Genomic DNA, 23,739 nt, shown 5'->3' with positions numbered 1-23,739 from the left:
TCAGGGGCGCCCCTTGGAGGAGAAATGTTTGTGCTGCTCTGGAAGCCAGAGTGAGAATGACCCTCAGACTGGCACTAGCTCTGATCTGGGGACCAACCCGCTGCGGGATCCGCTGACCGAGCGCCATTCCCCAGCCGAGGGACCTAGCTCCGGTCTCCTCACACCCAGGCCTTTCCAGGCCGGCTCGCAGCGTCTGCTGCTACTCAGTTTTATGCTACGCCTAATGCTCGGCCACCTCTGAAGTCGGGGAACCCCAGGGGGAAGCTGATATGTCTCAGCCCTCTGGTCCCCCGCCCGGAGCGGGGCCCGGTTGCCGGGAGGACTTGGAGGAAGAGGAAGGAAGTTGATCTTGCAGTAGGTTCTAGAGTGCCATCTGGTGGCCCCTCTGGAGCCTCAAGGAGACTCCATAATCCTCTCAGTCTTCCCGGGAAGAGAGTGTCTGGACCTGAAACTTGTTCCGTAAATGGCAGGTTAACAGCTGGCCAGACTTTCAGACCTGAGCTCAGGAGGTCTTCCGAGGATAAGGGAAAGGAGGTATTTATCTGGGAGACTCAGGCCTTGCTCATCGATCACGGAAGTTTGGAATATTAGAGTTGAAAAGTAATCCAAAATTAATAGTTCAAATGCCTTTGATGTAAGAAATCGGCTTTTTATATAGTTTCCAATGTCCGTTTACTTTAACGAGATATATATATATATATATATATATATATATATATATATATATATATGTATGTATATTTGGCTGCACTGGGTCTTAGTTGAGATCTTTGTTGAGATCTGCTGTCTTCACTGTGTCTAGTTCCCTGACCAGGGATGGAACCTGGGCCCTCTGCATTGGGAGTGTGAAGTCTTAGCCACTGGACCACAGGGAAGTCCCTACTTAGACACTTCTAGTGACAGCAAGGTCAGTACAGATTTTCACAAAGTACTGTCCTCTGGGGCTGGACATTCCTGGTTGGTAGAATTTCTTTTTAGGAGGTGCCATGAGTAATCTCCATTTTTGGAGGCGTCCTCCCTTAGGCTCACCATGGTAGAACACTGACTGTTTCAAATCTTGCCTGCAACTTGCCCCTGACCTTAATAATGGAATTAGAGGCCTGCATAGCTCTGCATAAAGGGAGACTATTGTGGCCCTTGATTTGGGTAATTTCCTGTCCCTTCCCCCTCTTCATCTTGCCTGCAAATTGAATGTGCCAGATACTATGTGAAGATGTGTGTGTGCTCAGTTGCACAGTGATCTCCGACTCTTTGCAACCCCATGGACTATAGCCTGACAGGACTGTACCTCTGTCCATGAAATTTTCCAGGCAAGAATACTGGAGTGGATTGCCATTTCCTTCTCCAGAGGATCTTCTCAACCCAGGGATTGAAACAGAGTCTCTTGCATCTCCTGCATTGGCAGATGAGCCACAGGGTAAACTGATAAAGGTAAGACTCAGAGGTGAAGTAACACAACCAAATACATGGCTTGAAAGGGACAGAGAGAGAATCACACCCAGTCTCTTAACTCTAGCGTAAAGCTCTTTACCCTAAACTTGTCTAAAGCAAAGCAGGTCTTCCTACCCCATTGTGAGACTTTAGACTTGTGTGGGAGTGGAAAGAGTGGGAGAAATGGTCATATTCTAGATAGATTTGAAAGTCAGGGGCAATAAAACTTGCTGAGGAATTGGGTGTGGGATGTTGGGGAGGGGTGTTGATATAAGAACCTGGAGAAGATGAGGGGCAATTGTACATTAAGTCAGTGTAATGGATGGTATTTGAAGTTTTGACAGTGGTCACCATCACCCCACGATTGAATGTAGAGAAAAGGAGTTGACAAGCACTACACCCTGGGACATTCTGATGTTGAGAAGCTGTGGAGATGAGGAGGAACCAAAAGAGGAAATTGAAAAGACATGGTCGGTGAGGCAGAGGAGAACCAAGAAAAACCTGTGTCTCAGTGAGGTGAAGAGCATTTCACGGAGGGGGTGGTGAACTATTTAGTTGAATTAAAGCTCCTTCTCAGCTGAAGCCTAGGGTTCTTGTTTTCTCACAACCACAGTTTCCCAGTGAGCCCTGAACACAGGTGAATACCCAAGGGCTTGAAAAGCCACATACTTTATTGTTCCTAGCATTTATTGTGGGGGGGGGGCGGGGTAATGGGGAAGTGTGTGCCCATTATTACTAACTCTGTAATTTGTCCCCTCTGATGTCATTCTTTTTTTTTTTTTTTTGGCTGCTCCATGGGGCTTGTGGGATCTTAGTTCCCCAAGCAGAGATGGAACCCATGCCCCCTGCAGTAGAAATGTGGAGTCCTAACCACTGGATCTCCAGGGAAGTTCTGATATCACTCTTATGTGCTCAGAAAATTCACATTTATTCTTGGTTATGTTTGTTTTTTCCTGTTTTTCTTTTATTAATTATAGTTTCTAAAAAATATTATTTGGCTATGTTGGGTCTTAGTTGTGGCGTGCAGGATCTTTAGTTATGGCATGCAAATTCCTAATTGCAGCATATGGGATCTAGTTCCCTGACCAGGGATCAAACCGGGGTCCCTTGGGAGTGCAGAGTCTCAGCCACTGGGCCACCAGGGAAGTCCCCTTTTATTGATGTATAGTTGGTTTACAATGTTGTGTTAGTTTCAAGTATGCAGCAAAGTGATACACACACACACACGGAGAAGTAAACAGCAACCCACTCCAGTATCCTTGCCTGGGAAATCCCATGGACAGAGAAGCCTGGTGGGCTGCAGTCCCTGGGGTTACAGAGTCAGACATGACTGAGTGACTGAACAACATACACACACACACACATATTTTTTTCAGATTATTTTCCCTTATAGTTTATTACTAGATATTGAATATAGTTGATCTATTTTATATGTAGTAATGTGTATCTGTTATGGGCTTCCCAGGTGGCTCAGTGGTAAAGAATCTGCCTGCCAATGCGGGAGATGTAAGAGACACCAGTTCGATCCCAGTGTTGGGAAAATCCCTTGGAGGAAGAAATGGCAACCCACTTCAATATTCTTGCCTGAAAAATCCCATGGACAGAGGAGCCTGGTGGGCTATATAGTCCACAGGGTCACAAAGAGCTGGACACAACTGAGCACGCATGCACACACACAGTGTGTATCTATTAATCCAAACTCATTTATCCCTGCCCCCCTTTCCCAGTTTTCTAGTGAAGTCTTAGCTCACCATGTAATTATTACTTCGGTACTCGACCTTTTATTTCCGCATGAGAAACTACAGAAAAATGAGTTTCTACACCACCATCACTACTTTTGAATTGGGAAAGTGTCATGGGAAAGACCATGCGGTTTAGAGTGAAAACAGACCTGGGTTTGAATCTCAGCTCCCTAACTTCCCAGGAATATGGCCTCTCTGAACCTGCTGCTTCATCTAGGAGAGGAGTTAATATTTCTACAAGGTTGGGTAAGCAGTGCACTTAATATTGACATACACTGGTGTTCCAACAATGTCACGTCTCCTTGTTAGGATCTCAGGCCTCTGGGCTTTTTGAAACCTGCTATCCTAGAGTTCTTATAGGAGACACTGTTAAGACCAGCATTTCCTTCCAGATTATACTATTTTCCCACAAGTTTTGTCACTTCCATATCATTAGCCATTCTTTCTTGGTCAGAATTAAGGCCTAAGTATTAGATCTTCTTGTAGTTTCCTTTGCCTGACAACACTGTTAACAATACAAGTCAGGTTATATATCAGCTGATTTTTCTATACCAGAATGAGACTTTTGACAAGTTTTCCTTTGCTTGCCAGTGGGGTGGGGTTCAGTTTGCAATCACCCCAGCTTCTTTCCTAATATTTCAGACCAAGGGCTACAGACTTTTCATATTCTTTTGTTCACAGGATAGACTTTAGATTTCTATGTTAGTCTATGTTGTTTCCCTCACGTTTTCCCCACAGCAGAGCTGTGGGGCTCAGAAAGGAGAACAGAGATGTTAGAGTCAAAGCCAATGGCCCAAGTGTCTACCTGATTGTAGATCCAGGCTTTTCTGCACCCATATGGAAAAAAGCAGGTGAGGCGTTCAGTCTTACTCATAATTTTCCCAGGGGCAAGGTTTCAGGTTAGTGTGGAAAGCAGGCATGGTCTGGATTATTTGCAGAAGGAAGGGAAGTGGGAGAAACTAGTGTAGGAGCTGCTGGACTCCTGTTAATATTGTTCCACATCCGGTTGTTTCCATTTCCACAGCGGTGCACCCAAGGGAGGCACTGACAGACATCCAGACACCATCCACGTGGCTGTGCTGAGCAAAGGGGAGCCTGAGAGGCTGAATGATCACAGAGACAGCTGGGCCCAATGAAGAGGTGAGCACCCTTAAGTGTCCAGGAGGGAGGACCACTGGTACTACTCTCCGCCCTTTGGTGGAAGGGACTATGGTGGAGGAGGAAGTCAAGATGATGGGAGATGCTTCACTTGGGAAGGCTTAATAGCATTCTGCATCCCACCCACAGTAGCTCAGCCCTGCAGAAGCCATGCTGCCTGCCCCACGCACACTCCCTCTTGTCTTATCCTGATGCAAAGGGAAAAAAGGGAAGGATTTCTCCAATCACACTTCAGTGACTGGACTGTTTGGAGGCTATGGGATGGGAAAAATATTCCCCTGCTCAGTTATGGGCCAGAATGAATGCCGTGTCCAGAAACACAAGCTCACAGCTGTGGGCAAGGCAGCCTCCCACCCCCAAGACCCATGGACTCCATGTGTGGCTGGACTGTGAGGCACAACTGAGGGAAGCCTTCTGAGTAATGACAGCTCAGCCCTGGCTCACCTGCCCTTTGACCCCGCCTGGGTTATCACAGTTATCTCCACTGGAGCAGTTATGGAAGAGAACTGTCAACCCCTGGCACATCCCTGGTGACAAGGAAGCACTGCTCTGATGGTGGTGGTAGTGGCGGTGGGGTGGCAGCAGCATGACCATGGTTGGTAGGCTCGGCCTCATTTCTGTTCATGTGAGGGCCTACGTATCCCAAAACATGGTACCCACAAGCTCAAGAAGGAAACCAGAGGAAAAGGCCATGATGTTGGTACTAAGACATTTATTACATCATAAAAAGTCCATTGTTTTCCTGTTTTTCCATATGTACATGCTCCTGTGGGCAGTCCTCTCCAGTCCCACCTGCCCACACTCTATGGCGCAAATCAACTCTCCAAACTGACCAACTAATTAATAAAAGAGGAAAAACTAGAGGTGGTGGTCCAGGGCTAGTGGGATTGGGGCTGGGAGAGGGAAACAAAGTGCAGAGTGGTTGACTTGGCTCTCGATGCCTGACACAGGCAGGAGGGGCACAAGGGCAGGCACTGCAGGGCTGGTACAGTGATGCCTCCCTCCCCGGAGCTGCCAGGCTGCAGGTGATACCTGAGTGTGCTCTCAGGTTGGACTCCCAGGAATGGAGAGCAGAGGAGGAAGGTCCCACAGACTAACTGTGAGTCCTAGGAGGGGCCATAAAAGTTCTATTTCCCGTCCCCATCCAAAAAGCAGTGATAGCCACTTGGCGTGGGACTGAAGAGTCTGTGGCCCTTGGTACAGCTGAGAGGGGGGCCAGGGACAGCCTGCTAGGAGGTACTGGTCCTGAGAGCTGAGGGGCCTGCCTTAGTTGACCTCGGAGGTGGGCATGGGGTCTGTGGGTCGAGGTGTGGCCAGGAGGGGCACAGGTGAGGTGGCCTCAATGAGAGCGGGATTGAGGATGATGGGCAGAGTCATGGGGGGCACGCCCACCTGCAGTGGGGAGGCCAAGGGCTGCAGGATCAGTGGGGACTGAGCCAGCGGTGGAGGCCCATCTGGGGTGGGGCTCAGCCTGCTGGGGCTGGACGCCACTGGTGATCCAGTAGAACTGCTGTTAGCCGGTCGGGGGCCCTCAGGCTTCTCAAAGTCTAGAGGAAAGCAAGGTGGCTGCAGTCAAACTCCCTTACAGTCCGCAGCTGGTTTACCACACTTCTGCTCCTCCCCATTCCTGTGAGAAAATGACTCCTCCCAGTCTACATAGTTGAGATTCTCTGCTTGAAACTTATTCCAGTGTCCAGTTCCCTCATACCTACCCACTCCCCCCACTGTTGTACCTCCAGTCAGATTAATTTTGGTCTGCTTTTTACTAGCATCCCTGAAGGGCGCCTCTGCCTCTTCATCCCAAGTTCCCAATCCAGCCTTCTTCTCTGAAGCCTAGAAATCCCAGGCAGCTAGCTCATCAGACCTAGCCCTGCAATCGCCCATGGGAAGAGCAAGTGAGCGGGAATCCTGTGGTTCCTTCCTTCCCCTGGCTCACTGCCCGTGCTCAGCAGCAGTCATAAAGTACTCTGGGCCTCCTCTTAGGCCTTGACATCCAGCAAGCTCACTCAGAGGGACTCACCACAGGTCCCCAGCTCAGAGGGCATTTCTGGGGGAGGTGGATGGCCAGGTGTCCTAGTGTCACCAGCAGCAGGAGTCAGGTGTGCTGAGGCCAGCGGTTTTGGGGCATGAGGCTCCATGGGCACAGGGTCTGGGGAGGGTAGAGAGTCCAGATGGCAGCTCTCAGTGCTTCCTCTCAAGTAGAGTCTTGGTTACCTACTAGACTTCCCACCTAACCCAGGGCACAGAGAACTAGTTATTAGCTCCAGGCTCTCTCTGATGAAGTTGGTTGGAGCCCCCTACCCTGGATGACAGTCTGCTTGAAGAGCTCATCTCGCAGGTGGGGCAGGAAACAGTCTATGCGCTCCCAGGTGATCTCCCAGAGGGCTGAGGGGCTGCCTCCTCGGGCATCTGCACTGTGGAAAATCTCTGCTGTGTCCATCACCAGGAGCATGTTCTTCAGAGACTCTGGAATGGCTTCTGACTGCAGATGGCAGTGGGACCGTAAGAATGGGAAAAGAGACATGGGGGACTATGGTAAGGAGGAGATAGCCACCAAGGGGGAAACAGCAAGTCTTCCCAGAAGTTAGGAGAGGACATAGGCAGCGGCGCTGGCCTGAGGCAGAACGTACCAGTAAGTCACTGGAGCCTGCATGCATGTACTTGTCCATGAAGTCCAGGATGGTCAGCCAGAGGGCCGCAAAGGTGGACAGCGACAGAAGTGGAGACAGGTGCTGCAGAAAGACCTATGGCCCCCAGCCCCTTTCAGCTGAGAGGAGGGTGGGAGCCTTCTGCACCACTCTCCATGGGTAGGAGGCAAGACTTCTCTATCTTTCATGGGAATCCTGGATCAGAGACTCCTCTGAATTCCAAAATCCTCCGGGGTCTTGCTGAGTCTCTACAGCTGGGGGTCATAAGCGCCTACACTATATCTCTTGGTCCTCCCAGGCTGCTGAAGTGGCAGGTATGGAGACAGTGGGTGGGAGTAGGGTGGTGACAGTACCTTAGAGAGCAGAGTAGAAGCCCTCATCCGGGTCTCTTCCATCCCACCCACATCTGCAGGGCTGATGTTCTCCAAGAGCTTGGTCAGTAGAGGAAACAGCACCTGGAGGGTAAAGAGTCAACATTTCTCCAGAGGGGTCAGGTGGACGCCTTGCCCACCTGACCGTGGGTTGGGGAGGGTGGGAACAGAGCAGGAGGGAAGGTATAATCAACTGAGGATTGACATTAGCGGCTCTTCAGGCTGCCAGGGGATCCCTGTCTTTAGGATTTTCCCTTTACCTTAAGACCAGAGAGAAGGCCTACCTTGTTAAAACAGGATTCCCATTCCAGAGCATCTAACTTCTGCAGATCATGTACCAGCAGTGCTCGCTGCAGATAGGTCAGTGCCTGCATCCTCACCTGCCGCCGGGCATCACAGCATAGGCAGGCAATGCCTGAGAACAAGAACAGGCTCAGATCCTTCAGGTATCCAGATCTCGGTACTTCCTAAGCACCAGCTCCACCTCTGCCCCCGCTCCCCCGAGGTTTACCCTGCAGTAAAGGGCACCAGCAGTGAGCCCAGAGGGTACGTGAATCAGCTTCAATCTTCCGGCCGCCTGTCTCCAGGTGGCGCTGCTCCTCCGCCCATGAGCTGTAGATAGAGGCTGCCCTTGTGTGCAGAGTGTGCATCAGATCTAGCAACTGGGATCACAGGAGGGGCAGGACATAAATGGGGTTACGTCTGCTGGACCCCCTCCTCAACAGCCCACTCCCACTGTCCCTGACTTGAGTCCTCAAGGGAGCCCCTAGTACTGATCGCACCACACTCCTCTCACCACTCTCTTCAACTTTGTGAGCTGGGTGTCCTAGTCCTGACCAGTGTTTTCCAAAGGTAGGTATTATTCCCAGTAGCAGCAACTTGAGGTGTGTGCACTAAGAATTTAATAACACAATTACACAGTGAGAAAGGCACGTTCTTTTCACTTCTCTTTTACCCTTTCTGATGACAAATAAAGCCTCATATTCGTTAATCTCATTTTAAAAATGGTAAATCTCAGGCTCAGAGGCTTTGACAGGCAGTAATGTTTGGACAGATGTAATTTTTGTTTTCATCATTTTTCTAAGGTGATTCTATTTAAAGCAATTAGTTCTCTATTTATTTAGTGATATAAAGTCTGCTCATAAAATAAACTTTGTACATTTTGAATAGACAACAGAATAACCAGAAAGATAAACAAAAACTGGTGGCAGTGGTTCCCTCTGGTAAGAACTTAGCAGCTAGGGACAGGAATGGAATGCGACTTTTATCTGTTTACCCTTTTGTACCTTTTGAACTTTGTACTATGTGCATTAGAATTATTTATTTAAAAAATAAACTATAATTTAAAAATTAAGCAAATGAAGACTTACAAGTAGTCCTGGATAGGGAAACACTGGGGGTGCTAGCCGAGGACTTGGGCTGGAAAACAGGCCCTTCCTCTTAGCCCTGGCTGTCCCTGGACCCACCAAGACTCCCGATGTCAGGTGCAGGGAAAGGAGAGGAAGTAAAGGGTGCCATACTTACGTCCTGACTGACCTGTAAAGACACCGTATGGTAGCTGGCCGGCACACCTTCATCCTCATCGTCGTCACTGTGCCCACCCCGAGTGGCATGTTGGCTGGAGGTTCGAGGCCGCCGAAGCATTGAGCCTTCCTTGGATTTTTTCTTGAAGCGGTTCCCTTTGCTGTCATATTTGTGACTCTTGCCACGTTTCTCCTGGGACTTGCACCCTGAGCAGGGCCAGACCCAGATCACATTTCACATCTATGGGCAGGGATGGCCTGCCTTTCCCCACCTTTGCCCCGTAATTCACATGGCTACTCCCCAACTGCCCCTTCATCAGGTGACCCACCGCCATTTAGACTGGCCTCCACAAAGATGCGGAGAGTCTTGACACAGAGCTCAAAGTTGTCAGGTGTGATGTGGGCAGCGTCACGCACGATGAAGGACAGTGACTCCACACACTTGAGCAGGGACTTGGTATCATGTGGCCCGAGGTCCAGCCCCACTGTTAGGCTGTATTGATTGACCAGGGGTGAAGGACCTGGCTGGCTGGGCCCAGGCCCTGGCTTGGAGTTATCAATGTCATCTTTCCCCACCTGTTGAGTACAGAAGAGCTCAGAATGCAGGATTCACCTCGATCGTCCCCTAGATGCCCTCTCAAAGACCAGGAATCTTTTCCACAGGCCAGGCAGGGAAGACTCATCCGCTGCACATATGCTCACTCACCACTAACCAACCGCTGTTGACCACATCAGCATCTGTGGCTGATCGATGAATCTTGCCAGGTCTGCCATGGTCAGTGTAGACCTCTGAGTCAGAAGTGTACCCCCGGTCCAGGCTCACATCATTTTGATGGTAGGATGGGAGTTCACTATCTGACTGAGCCCCTGAGACAGCAGGGAAAGGGGCAGAGTCAGGGTGGCGATGGGGATGTTGGGATGATGGATAATTTCAGTTATCAGAAGAAAGGTGCTGAAGCCTGGTCTCTCTTTTCTCTGGGTCTAGATTAGTTTCAGCTCTGTCACCAGAGGGCTGAAGGATGGCCTGGAGAGCTGCTCTCTTGACCAAATGGGGCAGCAGGCTGATTTGGGCTCTGGATGGCATCTAGTAGCAGCTGTTGGGGAGGAGATGGCCGTGAGGACAGTTTCTGAGGAAATAGTCCTCAGGACAGTAGGAAGCTGGCTCACAGCCTTTTCCACTGCCTGCTTGCCTTTATGCTGTTAGTCTGTAGTACTGGTGAGAGGCCAGTGGGCACAGGAAGCCCTGAAGCAGATGGCAGAGCCAAGGGTATTTAATCTGATGAACACAACAACCTGCGTTTTGTTTTCCTGTCTCAGCCACTGGGGCCATGACTGTTTATCTGCCACTGCGGATCTCCCTGGGAAAGGGCTTACCAGCATCAGGTGCGTCGGCACTGGCTGTGGCCTGCAGGGCAGCTGGAGGCTTTACACCCGAGCCAATGCACTCCAGCAGTGTGAAGAGGGTGGCCCAGTCATCGCCTGAGTGGATATTGGCTGCGTTGGTCTTAAGGAGTTCATGGAGCCCATAGGCTACCTGGTGACTGACTCGGGATAACACGCTGGGCTTCATTAGTAACAAAATGCGCAGGGAGAGCAGTACCTGGGGCAGGAGTAGAGAGCAGGAAGTAGAAAGTGGGCACACAGTATCTTGTCTAGCCTCTTTCCCCAGCAGTCTCCTTAGGCCAGTGAGGATGGTTCGGCTAAGACCCAACTTAGGGTACTCTGTAGACAGACGGCCCAGGGGCTAGGGATGGGGGCAAGAAAGAGGCAAGTTATAGAAGGGCAACACAAGGGATCCTGTGGTGGTGGAACTATTTCAGCATCTTTGCTAGTGGTGGAAACACAAATCTACACAAGTGATTAAATTGCATAGAACTTAATACACATATGAGTACAACCAAAACTGCAGAAATCTGGTAAGATTAGTAAACTATATCAATGTCAGTATCCTGTTAGGATACTATACTATCGTTTTACATAATGTTACCATTGGGGTAAAATGGGGAATGTGTACAGACAGCCCCCAACTTATGATGATTTGGCATAGATTTTTTTGGACTTTACAGTGGTACAAAAGCAATACACATTCAGTAGAAACCATACTAAAGAGTTTTAATTTTTTCCAGGGCTACTGATGTGCATGTAGTACAATACTCTCTTGCAGTGTCAGTGTCAGGGTGCCACCGCTCCCAGTCAGACATGCCATCATAAAGGTGAACAACTGATGCACTTACAACCATTTTGTTTGCCACTTTCAGTACAGCATCTAATAAATTACCTGATATCCAACACTTTATTATAAAAGACTACATATGAATCTATAGTTATCAATATAACTATATTGATATATAGTTATATAGATATCTATAACTGTTAAATCAATATTAAAAGTTTTAAAAAACTGAGAAAAAGAAAAGATTAGTAACATTATGCAAAACTATAGTATTATCCTAACCAGGATACTGACATTAATAGAATTCTCTAATCTTATTCAGATTTCCCCAGTTTTACTTATATGTATATTAAGTTCTACACAATTTAATTAAATTTAACTCGTGGAGGTTTGTGTTTCCACCACGAGCCAAGATGCTGAATAGCTTCAGCACCACAGGATCCCTCGTGTTGTTATTTTATAACCACACTTGCCTCTTTCTTGGGCTTTTCTGATAGCTCAGCTGGTAAAAGAATCCGTCTGCAAATGCAGGAGACCCCAGTTCAATTCCTGGGTTGGGAAGATCCCCTGGAGAAGGGATAGGTTACCCACTCCAGTGTTGTTGGGCTTCCCTTGTGGCTTAGCTGATAAAGAATCCATTTGCAATGCGGGAGACCTGGGTTTGATCCCTGGGTTGGGAAGATCCCCTGGAGAAGGGAAAGGCTACCCACTCCAGTATTCTGGCCTGGAGAATTCCATGAACTCTTTCTTGCCCCAATCCCTAGCCCCTGGTCATCTGTCCACAACTTTTAAAACTCTGTCAATCAAAAATGTCATATAAATGGAATTATACACTATATAACCTTTTGGGATTGGCTTTTTTCATTTAGCATAATTCTTTGGAGAACCATCCAAGGAATTATGTATCAATAGTTTGTTGCTTTTAGTTGCTGAATAGTATTCCATGGTATGCATATACTACACTTTATGTTGAAAACCATCTGGACTGATTCTAGTTTTGGCTACTACAAATAAAGCTTCTGTGAACATTCATGCACAGGTTTTTATAAAAGTGTGTTTCATTTCTCTAGGATAAGCACCCAAGAGCACACTTGCTGGACTGTGTTGTAACTGCATGTTTAGTTTGATAAGAAACGACTCTATTGTTTTACCTTCCCACCAGCAATTTATGAGAGACCCACATCCTTGTCTGCATTTGGTATTATCACTATTTTTCACTTTAGCCATTCTGACAGGTGTGCAGTGGTATTTCACTGTGGTTTTGTGTTTCCCTGTTGGCTAATGATTTGAACATCACTTAAATCTTTTTCATGTGCTTATCTTCCATCTGTGTATCTTTTTCATATCTTTCACTCATTTTCTAATTTTTTTTTTTATTATTATGTTTTGAGTTCTTTTACATTTTAGATATTATTTTTTTTTCAGGTATTTGATTGAAAACAAACACTCCTTGTCTTTATATCCTTTCCACATTGGGCTCTCATAGAGCCGAATTTTTCATATTGATGAGTCTAATTTATCAGTTTTTCCCTTTATGGATTGTATTTTTGGTGTCAAGTCTAAGAACTCTTGGCCTAGCTCCCAAAGATATCCTCGTGTATTTCTTTCTAAAGGTTTCAGAGTTTTACATTTTACATTTAAATCTATGATTCATTTTGAGTTAACTTTTCTATAAGGTATGAGGCTTAGGTCTAGGTTCACCCCCAACCATGGATTTCAATTGCTCCAGCAATTAAAAAGGCTATCCTTTCTATACTGAATTGTTTTTGTACCTTTGTCAAAAAATTAGTTAGGTTTCTTTGTGTGGGTCTATTTCTGGCTTCTCTTGTTACACTGATCCATGTGTCTGTCCCTCCAAAAATACCACAGTGTTGATTACTGTAGCTGTATAATAAGCCTTAATATCAGATGGAGTGACCCTTCCCACCTTTTTTCTCAAAATGTTTTTTGGCTATTCTAGGGCCTGTGCTTTTCCATGTAAATCTTAGAATAAGCTTGTTTATGTCTACAAAAAAACCTTGCTGGGATTTTCATAAGAGTTACATTAAACTAATAGATCAATTAAGGGAGAAATGATGTCCTTACTACATTGACTCTTTCAATCCATGCATATGCTATGTCTCATTTATATGGGTCTTCTTTAATATCTTTCATCAGCATTTTGTAATTTTCAGCATAGAGAGTATATACATGTTTTATTAGGTCTATAGCTAAGTATTTGATTTCATTTCAAACATCTGAAATAGTTTCATTTTCTATATGATCATTGTTAGTATTAAAAAATGTGATTAATTTTTGTGTATTGATCTTATATCTCCTGATCTTGCAGAACTCACTTATTATTTCTATGCTGGTTGTCTTTTTATAAATTGGGCAACGGTCCTAAGCATGAGAACTAGGAAATCAGGTACAGGGTTGGCACTGCCACAAGGCAGTAGCCATCCAACCCTACTGAGCACAGATGCTGAGTATCAGGCTTCATGCCTGAGGCCATTCCAGACTCACTTCCAATGCTACCTGTTAAGACTCCCCCCAGCCCTGTGTAGATCACTGGGCTCACGCTATAGGGCATAAAATGAGCTCTCTGTTTCAGGCCATATCCATACCTAATACTGTGGTTCTACCCCTTACATACCTTTCTGCCCTCCCAGCTGCACTCTGCTTACCTGGCCACTGATCTCTTCTCTCCGGAGTAACCGAATGGCTAGGCGCAGCAGCCCCACCACTGCCCGCTCCACAAGGAAGCAGAAGTCCTGGGCCTGGACACATAGGTGGTATAGATGGTCTCGAACAGTCTGCCACACACAGCCAACACGGTCCCTGAGAAACATAAGGGATGAGGACAGTCTCAGCTGAAGAGGCCAGTAGGCAATAAGCCTTCTTTTCTGATTGAAGCTAGGCCCTTCAACGCAGGTCTAATGAGCAAGCTTCTCCTCCACTGCCTGCAGCTTCCTGTGCTTCTTGTCCCTAGAGTCCACCCTGCAAGATGAGTCCAGGCTTCTATCCCTTTGGTACAAGTCCAGTATGAGGCCTGCCTAAAGACTGCCTGCTACCTGTTCTCTAGCACAATCCTCAGCAGCATTTCCAGGCAGAAAGCAGCATCCTCTTCATCATAGGTCTCTTCATCTGGTGTCACTGAGACCAGAGCCTGGAGGAGAATAATTGTAGGAAAGTAGGCATGGAGAAGAAGCCAGCCACTAGCCCAGCCCTGACAGTGACTGAGGCATACATCTCTGTCTCCCCTCCCAGACCCAGCCAGCCCTTTCCTCTTCACTCTGTACCTTCATGAGCTCCTGCAGTGACTCCAGCTGGAGGAATTTGCTTTCTGTGATCATCTTTTCTGGGTCACATTGCTAGAGGGGCACAAGGGTTAATGATAAGGACTAGAGGGAAGAGAATGTTCCCAAGAAGCTAGGAAGAGAAGGCAGAAAGAGTCAGCTCTGGTCACAAACTCTAGTGATCCTAGTCTTCAGTTCATATAGCAGTGTTTTATCTTGTAGAGAAGGGTCTAGGCTTGTTCACCAGGGGTGAGAAGGGTCAATTACCTTGATACAGTCCAAAGCCATTCTCTTGGCCTCTTGGTTCTCAGTGGATGGGCCCCGCACACTAGACTGCTCAGTACCACTTAGTGTCAGCCAGCTCACAAAGCTCAGCACTGTTGACTCTCCTCTGGAGAAAGAGGGTACAAGCTCTAGTGAGCTCTAAAGTTCTAATCCTCCCTCCCCTAAGTCTCTAGCCTCTGATCTGCCCTCACCGGTTCGATGGTGTCTCTTCCCGCTGTAAAGAGATCTTGCCATTGGGATCCACAAAGTCTTCTACCTGGAAAATCAGGTCAAGAATAATTTCTTTCCACATGCCTTTTGCATTTCCTAGTCCTCTGAGTAAAGTTTTCTGGCTTTCTTCCTGTTGCCCTCTGCCCTCCACAACTGACAGGGTCCCCTCCAATTGGTGACTGGCAATGACTTCTACCAGCCTTCCTTCATATCTATCCCCTTGGCTGAAGATCTGTGGTCTTACATTCGAGGCGTTCCTGGTAAGTTTCAACATGCATCAGGCCCAGTACTATTCTCAACCATTTCTAAAAACAGTACATAATCTTGGAGCTCTTGCCTCGTTATTGTCGATTAGTCTCCTACCAAGAATTACCTCTACCATAGCCTTGGGTAGCAGTTGGGCTCGGAAGAGTTGCAACATGGCCTCCATGATATTCTTCCAGCCCTCTCGCAGGATGTCACCATGACGGTGGGCCAAATGGAACACCGTCTTGGCTGCAATGTGGGCCTTAGGGTTGCTTCCAAACACAGTGGGCAGGTTCTCAATAGACTGGAAAAGAAGATGAGAAGAGGCTTAGAGCCTGGCAAATAAATTGAAAGGAGATTCTCTTTGGCCTGTACCTATGGTTCCTAAGAGTCCTTCTGCTATTTCTGCTTCAATCTCCCATAATGTTGGGGAGAAGGGCTAACCTGGGTAAGGCCTTCTCCACTACTGTGTCTCTTCTCTCATCCCCATTATACGAAGTAATGCTATTTTTTTTTTTTTATACGAAGTAATGCTATTCTCATTGCAGGGTATGTCAGACAGAAATGGCCTAAGCTCTTCTGTAGTCTGGCTGAGTGAGAGAGTATGCTGAAGGGAATCAGCTCCACAGATAAGGGTAGATCTATGGCAAAGGGAGAGAGGTCTTCCTTTGGAATGCCAAGAACACAGTTCCTGTCACTGCTCACCTCACTGCTGAGAGCTGTGAATTTGCATAGAGAGATGATGAGATTGTCAAACACATCACTGAGGCCATAGTGGGCGGAGATCATGGCGCACTTCCTGTAATGTCACATACCAGATACAGTCACTGAAAGGCCAGGCAGCCCTTCCAAGTCCTCAAGGAGGCTTGCTTGGGATTCTTCCCTAATCAATCTCAGGAAGAAACCTTTTACTCTTGAGTCTGTTTAAGACTGAGCTTTCCCAAGCTTCAGTCTCCCTCCAGAAACTCAGGAGGAACCCCATTCTAAGGAAAATAAGAGTAGGAGTCAGAGAGGCATGGAGGCAATCATGTTAACTCAGAAAGGTGGAAGAAGATTAAGATCAAAGTCAAATCCTGGCTACCTGAAGCCTGAGATGGCTTTTTGGATGATTGTCTCCTCAAGGCTTTTGTCAAAAACATAAGAGAGAGCAGCAATAGTGGGGCCCCAGGTCATGGTGAAGAGGTCAAGATCATAGCTGCCAGCAGGCACACGTAGGAATATGCCCTCTGGGGTGGCACCTCGATGAAGCAGCACATTCCACACATAATTCTCCCGGACCAAGCCTGTCTGCTCTTCAGGCATCACAATTTCCTCATTCCTGTCAGGAGGTAACAAAAGGAATAAGTGCACTGCTCTGAACTGACTGGTTACACCTAGGACAAGGGGCTTTGCCCATAACTAGCACTTTCACCAATGAGACGTCATCAAAACTGCAGCTTCGTGGTCTGCTTCCCTGTCCACCCGCCTGTCAGGGAGAAAGAAAGGAAGCATCTCATAATCTCCAAGCCCTGTGTCTAAGTGGGCCTTCAGTTCTACAGTAAGATCTCATATTCTTTCTGGGTATGACAGAATGAACAATTCTACTTTTTCTGGTTTACAGTAAAAATCTAAGTGTCCCAAACCTCACCCTCTAGCACCCATTTTGGGTTCTCTACTACCCCCATCCTAACGCATCTTTTGAGCTAGACAGGAAAATCTAACTGCTGTGGATTCAGAAAACAGGGCGATGATGCCCCCTCCACTCAGCAGGGGCAGTTTGAATCCTGCCTCAGGGTTCTTCAGTTGCAGCACTGTTCAGCTTCTTTAATAAATAAATGAGTTGGGGGAGATGGGGCTGCCCAGCTAAAGTACGAAGCTAAATCCAGGGCATGTGAGTCACTGCAGACTGATGTGACTCCAACATTTGGAAAAGGAAGCAGTGTGCGTCTTCCTTAGCAGAGATGTTACACCATTCTCTACACATACTCACTTGATGGCATGGTACATGTCCTCCAGGATGTCTTGCTCAAAGTCCTTGCCTCCATTCACACCTTTTAGATTTTTGCGAAACTCCTAGAGACAGGGCAGTAAGATTTACCCTACCACGTGTCAATGCTGAAGCCCCACTCAAAGAACTCCTGGGTCTGTGGTAAACAGGACTTAGGAAACAGTAAGTCAAAGAATCCACTTCCTTTCCTCAGTTCCTCTTCTGTACTGGCCAGCCCTCCCTGACTCGCTTGGACAAAACCGTGTCCACTGTGCCCACTGGAAATCCCACATCCTCCCTGCTACCTCCAAAGCTGTGCTGGAACTGCTCTGCCGCGGCTGGGATTCAATCTTACCTCTAGGGTCATGGGCGCATTCTGTTTGCGAACATTGTGATTGTGCTGGTCAGTATTAAGCATGATGACAGCATAGGCCAGGGCAAAGCAGGCATCGCTATTGGCAAATGGGGAGCCATTACAATTCTGAAAAAGCAAAGACCCCGCCTATGTCAATGCTCTTCTCTGGCCAATCAAACCCTCACTGCCAACCTACTGATCAATGCTGAGACAGATGGAAGGTACCAGCCAGAAACTGACCCATCTCTTGCCAACTCCTTGATGGAAGTTGGCATCCCCTCTATGGGAAAGCTCACTGATGCTGTTCTCAGCCTTCTTAGGAGACAGAAACTGGGTCTTTCAGTTGAAGCCACAGAAACCCTTAGTCAAATTAATTTGGGATGCTAGACTCAGCCCCTGCCACTCAAACTCACCCTCCAATGTTCTGTGAATGCCTCTAGCAACCTCTGTATGACCGGTGCTTCCCCAGGCAAGCGGAAGGCTTCCAGATAGAGCCGGAGAGCTTCATCCAGTCGCAGACCCTGAAAGCTGAAGGTGCTACAGGGAAAGAAAGAAGGATGAAAGACTTAAGATATATAAGTTACAAATGTTGGGTGATCTATAGCTATAGTCCCCGTAAGCTTCTCATATTGGAACAGAAGAGACTGCTGGCAAAGGGGAGGTATATCCTGGACATCTTTAACACTGAATCAGAATTTGAAACCACTGCTGGGAGAAATATCAATAACCTCAGATATGCAGATGACACCACCCTTATGGCAGAAAGTGAAGAACAACGAAAGAGCCTCTTGATGAAAGTGAAAGAGGAGAGTGAAAAAGTTGGCTTAAAGCTCAACATTCAGAAAACTAAGATCATGGCATCTGGTCCCATCACTTCATGGCAAATAGATGGAGAAACAGTGGAAACAATGGCTGACTTTATTTTTCTGGGCTCCAAAATCACTGCAGATGGTGACTGCAGCCATGAAATTGAAAAGACACTCCTTGGAAGGAAAGTTATGACCAATCTAGACAGCATATTAAAAAGCAGAGACATTACTTTGCCAACAAAGGTCCATCTAGTCAAGGCTCTGGTTTTTCCAGTGGTCATGTATGGATGTGAGAGTTGGACTATAAAGAAAGCTGAGCACCGAAGAATTGATGCTTTTGAACTGTGGTGTTGGAGAAGACTCTTGAGAGTCCCTTGGACTGCAAGGAGAACCAACCAGTCCATCCTCAAGGAGATCAGTCCTGGGTGTTCATTGGAAGGATTGATGTTCAAGCTGAAACTCCAATACTTTGGCCACCTGATGTGAAGAGCTGACTCATTTGAAAAGACCCTGATGCTGGGAAAGATTGAGGGCAGGAGGAAAAGGGGATGACAGAAGATGAGATGGTTGGATGGCATCATCAACTCGATGGACATGGGTTTGGGTAGACTCCAGGAGTTGGTAATGGACAGGGAGGCCTGGCGTGCTGTGGTTCATGGGGTTGCAAAGAGTCGGACACGACTAAGTGACTGAACTGAACTGAACTGAACCTTAGTACTTTTCATATCAGAGTGCTCCTGCCTAGAAATTTTATTCTGGAACCCTGAACCTTCCCTGTGCTCAGGAACCCTGCTCCACCCCTTTGCAATGTTCTCTTTGTAGAGTGGGTTGGCCCCTTCAGCTTTCTTGCTGGAGACTCTTTTAAACTCAACAGATATCAATATTGGGAAGAGGAAGAGCGTGTGACCTGGGTTATCAGGAGGAACTGACTGGTACTGTTTTGAACTGTCTGTCCCCCAACTACACGTTTCTTACAGTTTCCTCACCTCACAAAGCTCTCCAGCAAGTCAATGTTTTTGCGGTCACTCACAAACTCTCCAATCATTTTCTTGTCCAGTCGAGGGTTCTCTCGCAGCCATTGGGCTACCTCTGTGTTATCCATTGGGATGGTAAGGAGACCTTTCTCCTGCAAAAACTGGATCCCCTTTTTTGGTTTCTGGTTGAACTGCTCTGTGCCAGTGATCAGCAGCTGAAGGAGAAATACAGGAGGTGTCAAAAGCTGCTCTGTCCCTAAACCAGACAAGACCAGGCCTCCATCAGGGTCCACAGCTGGTCACCTAATGGATTCTTAGGACACAGCTCTCCAAAACTAAGGCTGCATCATACTGGCCCTTAGATTTCCCCAATCTCCATTGTTTATGCAGAACTGGCTGAGGTACTCCTTCTTACTCCTTTTCTGAGTGCTAAAAATGCAGAGCACTCTCCTCCAACCTGAGAATCAGGGGAAAAAAGTAGAAGAAAGAGACTAGAGAAGGTTTTCTTTTCAGTTTTACAGCCATCCCTAGTTATCTGTTTACAAACTAACTGATTCTAGTCTTTCTTTACAGATTCCCCTTCCTTTGGGTTCCTAGCTCTTAAGCCCTGGAGTTTGAAAGACAAGGCAAACTAACTGTGACGATAACTTTTTGACTGTCTATTCACAGTTCTGCAATCAAGGGCACACATAAACCAAAGTCATATAGGCTGGCCTTAAGATGAAGAAGGGTTAAATAGGTTTTCTTTGTGTTAAAAAAAACCACAAAGCACAGTTATTTGAACTTTACTAAAAGCACCAGAATAAATGTCAATTCCCTTTTATTGCCAATGATCACCCCAAAGCCCCAGATGACCAATAACCTTCAGTGACCCACAGGATACCAGTTCCCCAGGACTCCTGTCACCACAAGTAACACTTGACTCTCAGTGAGGGCAGCATTTGCCCAGGAGCACACACTAGGTGGTCTTGATTACATGGCTTAGGAGTAAGGAAAGGGCTACAAAGGAGACTGGGGGGGCTGCTGAAGTCCCAACAAACACAAAAATTAGCTGTAGGAAACTGGTCAGTGATCTGAAACTCTCCCTTGTTCTCTGAGACAGAACCCCACAGAGACCACCCAGTCAGAGCGGGTAGATTGAGTTCTGGGGATATCTATATGTACCTTCTTTTTGTTTTTAATTTCAGTCAACTCCCGTGGATCTGGCAGGAGACAGGAAAATCGAGGTGGCTTCTGGGTAAACTTTTTGTCAGCTAGGAATGGGAGGGAAAGAGGGAAACACTAGTAAGACCTCTTTTACCAGGATAATGACTTTTAGAAGGATGCTGATATACCCTCTAGTGAAAAGAAGGATGCCTCAGAAAGTTTCTTGTGTTTATCAGTCTTTCACATCCCTAGAAGTCCTATTTTCTAGGGTTCCCAATGTTCTCCTTCCTCTGTCTGAGTCTGGAGCCAAGGTGAGTGGCCAAGTTCGTTTGGGTACTGCCCTCAGGGGTTTCTGCTACCATCCCCTCTGTTCTCCAACAGGCCTTCCAGCTGAGGGGGCTGAGGAAGATGGACACCCAGTACACACCCCCAGAGTCACCAGCTTCCTCCAGATCACTGCATCCTGGTTTCCCATGTTCTGCTGGCAGCCGCCCTCCACCTGGCAGATTCAGGCCTGCGATGTCTGGGGCCATGCCTGTAGCCTTCCCATCACTGGCTGCTCTCTCGGCTGGTGAGAGAGAAGAAGCTAAGTGAAGACTGGTGCTGTAGGAAGCCAAGAAGAGCTTCAGGAGAATCGAGTCTCAGGCAAAGGAGATCTGCATGTTCCCACACAGGTCACCAGTCCTGACAGGATAAACCCAAGCCCAAATAAGTATTCACTATCCCACATGAGTTAAGCATTAGATTCTATAGTTTAATAAAGAGATTACTGAGTCACTTTCCTTGATCTTCTGCACCTCAATCTCAAGGAAAAGTTAGAGAAGATCAATTAGAGTTGAGGCAGTTACTGGTAGTAGGAAAAGGAAAGGAGGAGAAGTAGGAAAAGCTTCCTTAAAGCCTGGAACTTTAAGGACGCTAAGTCCTATATCCTTTAATCTAAATTCTCTTTTCTCCCCATAAAGAAATAAAAATTCAGTAAAATAGACAAAGTATGGAAGAGGAGAAAGGGAGAAGTCCATGAGTACTGTTAATGTGCCAGGCTGGTCTATGATTCACATCACCAAATCTTAGAAACACAGAATTAGGAATACTTCAGAGAAAGTAATGGAAGTGTAGGAGAAAGGATTCAGTGAGTAGAGAAGGGATAAACATAGACTCCCGGGATCCTCAAAGAAAGAAATTCCTCTCACTATTGTTGGCTTCTCGAGTGCCATCTACTGCCTCATAGCCAGGTCTGGCGGCCTCTTTCCTTTCTTGCTGGAGAAGGTTGTTGAGGACTTTGGCCTGGCAGTGGGCCTCAGTGCTGTCAATCACTGTCAACAGGGCATCGAGAGACAGCAGGTGTGTTGTATAGAGTTGACCAGACACAGGGAAGGCATTCTGGAAAGTAAACAGATCCAGTAGACTTGAGGTTAGAATATTTCTCCAAAAATCCTAAAACTGCCCATAACTTTTACAAAATTTTACATGCCCATAAATTTTACATTAACATTGAGAAAATGCCCTTCCTATTATTCCCCAACTCTCAAGTGTTTCATTCCCTATATGTAGTATCCTCACTACCACCAAGGAGATTTCCTTTTCTTTCTAGACACCAGGAACAATGCTCAGCACCTTGGACAGCAGCTTGGTGAGATCTTCAAAGAGGTTGGAACAGTAGTAGTCACAATCATAGTTGATATAGAGCTCAGTGACAAAGCTGGGGATGTGCCAGAGCTGCACAATAGCCTCCAGGGCCATCTCCTTCATCTCATAAGGCATCTTGGGGTTCTCCACAGTGATGATCTCCATGAGCTTTTTGATGTACATCTGACAATAATCCAGTAATTGCCATTTGGATGGAGAAAGGGTTCAAGAAGAGGCAAATTAGACAGGAAGCAAATGCTAGCTAGGAAGCATGCATTAAGAGACAATGGTATTTCATACGTAAAGACATTCCCCTCCTTGCCCTTCATGACAGGGGTGGGCTGGTTCTCTACTTCGTGCCTGATCCAAAACAAGTTGCCTATTGCCCTTTTTGTGCTCTCTCTGTGAGCCTGATCTGGTCCTATTCAGGGTTCCTTTTTGCAATTTTCTGGTGAATTCAGCTTGACCTGTCTGTTTGTGTTGCAAAAGAACTACAGGCAAAAGAGTTGTACCCACTTACAGTGAGGTTACTTGCCAATTCTCACATTTGGGTTCTCCCATTTTAAAGCCAGGCAGATTTCTCTGGGCTCCTTTCAATTTGTCCATGAGAGAGGTTAGCCAGTGAACCAAACTATGGAGGTTAAAAGCACTCTCCTCAGATGCCACTAAACCCCACCCCTGCAGCATGACAAAGCTGATCCAAATGAAGGTGTCATACATCTTCCTATTTTTTTTTCCCCTTCTTTTTCCAAGTTCAAGAAACTCACCTCTAATTGGAACTTGAGATGCTCCCTCATGCTCTCAAAGAGTAGGAAGCATACCCGGAGGGAAGCAGCATAAAGGTTCAGTCGCTCTACGCTGAGTAGCTGGAGATCACAGTAGGACGGGCCATTAGGTTTCTAAACCTGACTTTGGCTCAACCAAGAGAAAAGCAGGAGAGCAAACTGTGGGAAGTTGCCACCAAGGGAACTCTATATCTGTGCTCTGAGGGAACTCTGTATCCAGCCATTCCTATGTTTCCCCTTGGTTGCCAGCATTCCCGGGGAATTAATGGAGGCCTCTTGACTATGACTAGTGGTCAGTAGAGGAGGTAGGTTCTTTCCTGGGTCCTATACTCTTCATACAAATCAGCCAAACCTCCCTGTGTCCCTGACCCTTAAGAGACCCTGAAAAAAAGCCAGGGGCTTGGTGCCCCTCTAGAAATCCAATCTTACCTGGAATAAGTGGCGGCACATCTCATCCTTGATGAGGCCCAAAAGGGTTTGGCACTGGGCTATGGGGGCGGACTCAAGAGCCACTGTGAGCAGATGCAGTCCCATGTGGATCATAACCTCTGAGTTGTGGCGGTCATGTGGGTTGGTGAGGGAGATGAGAAAGCGGAAGAGCTCACGGATGCAGGGAAGACCATAGGGGACCAAAGCTGTGCCTGGGAAAGGCCAGGAGGGAAGTGGGGCTGCTAAGAAACAACTGGCTCAATCACAGGACTAACCTGCCCTGTATTATACAGGCAATTTCAGATAAGTGATTCTCTTCCGAAAAAATAAAAAACAAGCAAGTTTTTTTCCAGGGCAGTAGGGAGACTAGTTTCACTTACTGAAGGGAATCAGAATTGATGAGTCCACCTTTCTGTTAGAGAAGTCTCAAGCTTCTATTCTTCCCTTTCACTTCCTGTTGTTAACCAAACTCCCTCTCTGTGTAAGCTAGGGAAGAGCGCCATCCAACAGTCCTCTGGCTTGATTCCATTTCCTCACTAGAAAATGGCCTAGAACATTGCCAGAAGACACCCTGGATCTAGGAT

General features: G+C 46.9%; 1 protein-coding gene and 1 long non-coding RNA gene across 14 annotated transcripts in view; one reads left to right on the top strand and one right to left on the bottom strand.

Annotated features, from left to right (window-relative positions):
- The first annotated feature begins 7 nt into the window (after positions 1 to 7).
- On the top strand, positions 8 to 21,097 carry LOC139035960 (uncharacterized). 2 transcript variants are annotated; one of them, XR_011488610.1, is made up of 5 exons: positions 8 to 534; positions 1,311 to 1,431; positions 1,767 to 1,947; positions 4,198 to 4,313; positions 20,697 to 21,097. It is a non-coding gene; the product is annotated as an uncharacterized lncRNA (long non-coding RNA). The 2 variants fall into 2 exon arrangements; XR_011488611.1 differs by having other exon boundaries at positions 803 to 1,431.
- GBF1 (golgi brefeldin A resistant guanine nucleotide exchange factor 1) overlaps positions 5,027 to 23,739 on the bottom strand; it is a 121,833-nt gene continuing 103,120 nt past the window's right edge. For 7 of the 12 annotated variants that reach the window (XM_020897849.2, XM_020897853.2, XM_020897855.2 and 4 more), the window contains 29 exons: positions 23,156 to 23,367; positions 22,709 to 22,807; positions 21,930 to 22,124; positions 21,506 to 21,695; positions 20,743 to 20,883; positions 20,334 to 20,422; positions 19,182 to 19,384; positions 17,800 to 17,923; positions 17,387 to 17,512; positions 17,035 to 17,117; positions 16,147 to 16,383; positions 15,771 to 15,864; positions 15,193 to 15,369; positions 14,801 to 14,865; positions 14,592 to 14,715; positions 14,328 to 14,399; positions 14,100 to 14,194; positions 13,713 to 13,866; positions 10,248 to 10,473; positions 9,580 to 9,740; positions 9,203 to 9,449; positions 8,875 to 9,080; positions 7,862 to 8,012; positions 7,635 to 7,765; positions 7,333 to 7,434; positions 6,962 to 7,075; positions 6,633 to 6,813; positions 6,352 to 6,480; positions 5,027 to 5,878 (listed from right to left, as the gene is read on the bottom strand). In XM_020897849.2, coding sequence (XP_020753508.2) covers positions 5,598 to 5,878; positions 6,352 to 6,480; positions 6,633 to 6,813; positions 6,962 to 7,075; positions 7,333 to 7,434; positions 7,635 to 7,765; positions 7,862 to 8,012; positions 8,875 to 9,080; positions 9,203 to 9,449; positions 9,580 to 9,740; positions 10,248 to 10,473; positions 13,713 to 13,866; positions 14,100 to 14,194; positions 14,328 to 14,399; positions 14,592 to 14,715; positions 14,801 to 14,865; positions 15,193 to 15,369; positions 15,771 to 15,864; positions 16,147 to 16,383; positions 17,035 to 17,117; positions 17,387 to 17,512; positions 17,800 to 17,923; positions 19,182 to 19,384; positions 20,334 to 20,422; positions 20,743 to 20,883; positions 21,506 to 21,695; positions 21,930 to 22,124; positions 22,709 to 22,807; positions 23,156 to 23,367 — 4,409 coding nt within the window. In that variant the 3' untranslated portion in view covers positions 5,027 to 5,597. The remainder of the gene's footprint in view (positions 5,879 to 6,351; positions 6,481 to 6,632; positions 6,814 to 6,961; positions 7,076 to 7,332; positions 7,435 to 7,634; positions 7,766 to 7,861; positions 8,013 to 8,874; positions 9,081 to 9,202; positions 9,450 to 9,579; positions 9,741 to 10,247; positions 10,474 to 13,712; positions 13,867 to 14,099; positions 14,195 to 14,327; positions 14,400 to 14,591; positions 14,716 to 14,800; positions 14,866 to 15,192; positions 15,370 to 15,770; positions 15,865 to 16,146; positions 16,384 to 17,034; positions 17,118 to 17,386; positions 17,513 to 17,799; positions 17,924 to 19,181; positions 19,385 to 20,333; positions 20,423 to 20,742; positions 20,884 to 21,505; positions 21,696 to 21,929; positions 22,125 to 22,708; positions 22,808 to 23,155; positions 23,368 to 23,739) is intronic. The other 5 variants (XM_020897854.2, XM_070470072.1, XM_020897861.2 and 2 more) reach the window with 2 other exon arrangements.

The sequence above is a fragment of the Odocoileus virginianus genome, chromosome 7 (assembly GCF_023699985.2).
Source record: "Odocoileus virginianus isolate 20LAN1187 ecotype Illinois chromosome 7, Ovbor_1.2, whole genome shotgun sequence".
Lineage (NCBI taxonomy): Eukaryota > Metazoa > Chordata > Mammalia > Artiodactyla > Cervidae > Odocoileus > Odocoileus virginianus.
Note: the sequence above shows the minus strand (reverse complement) of the source record. Positions and strands in the feature narration are given on the sequence as shown.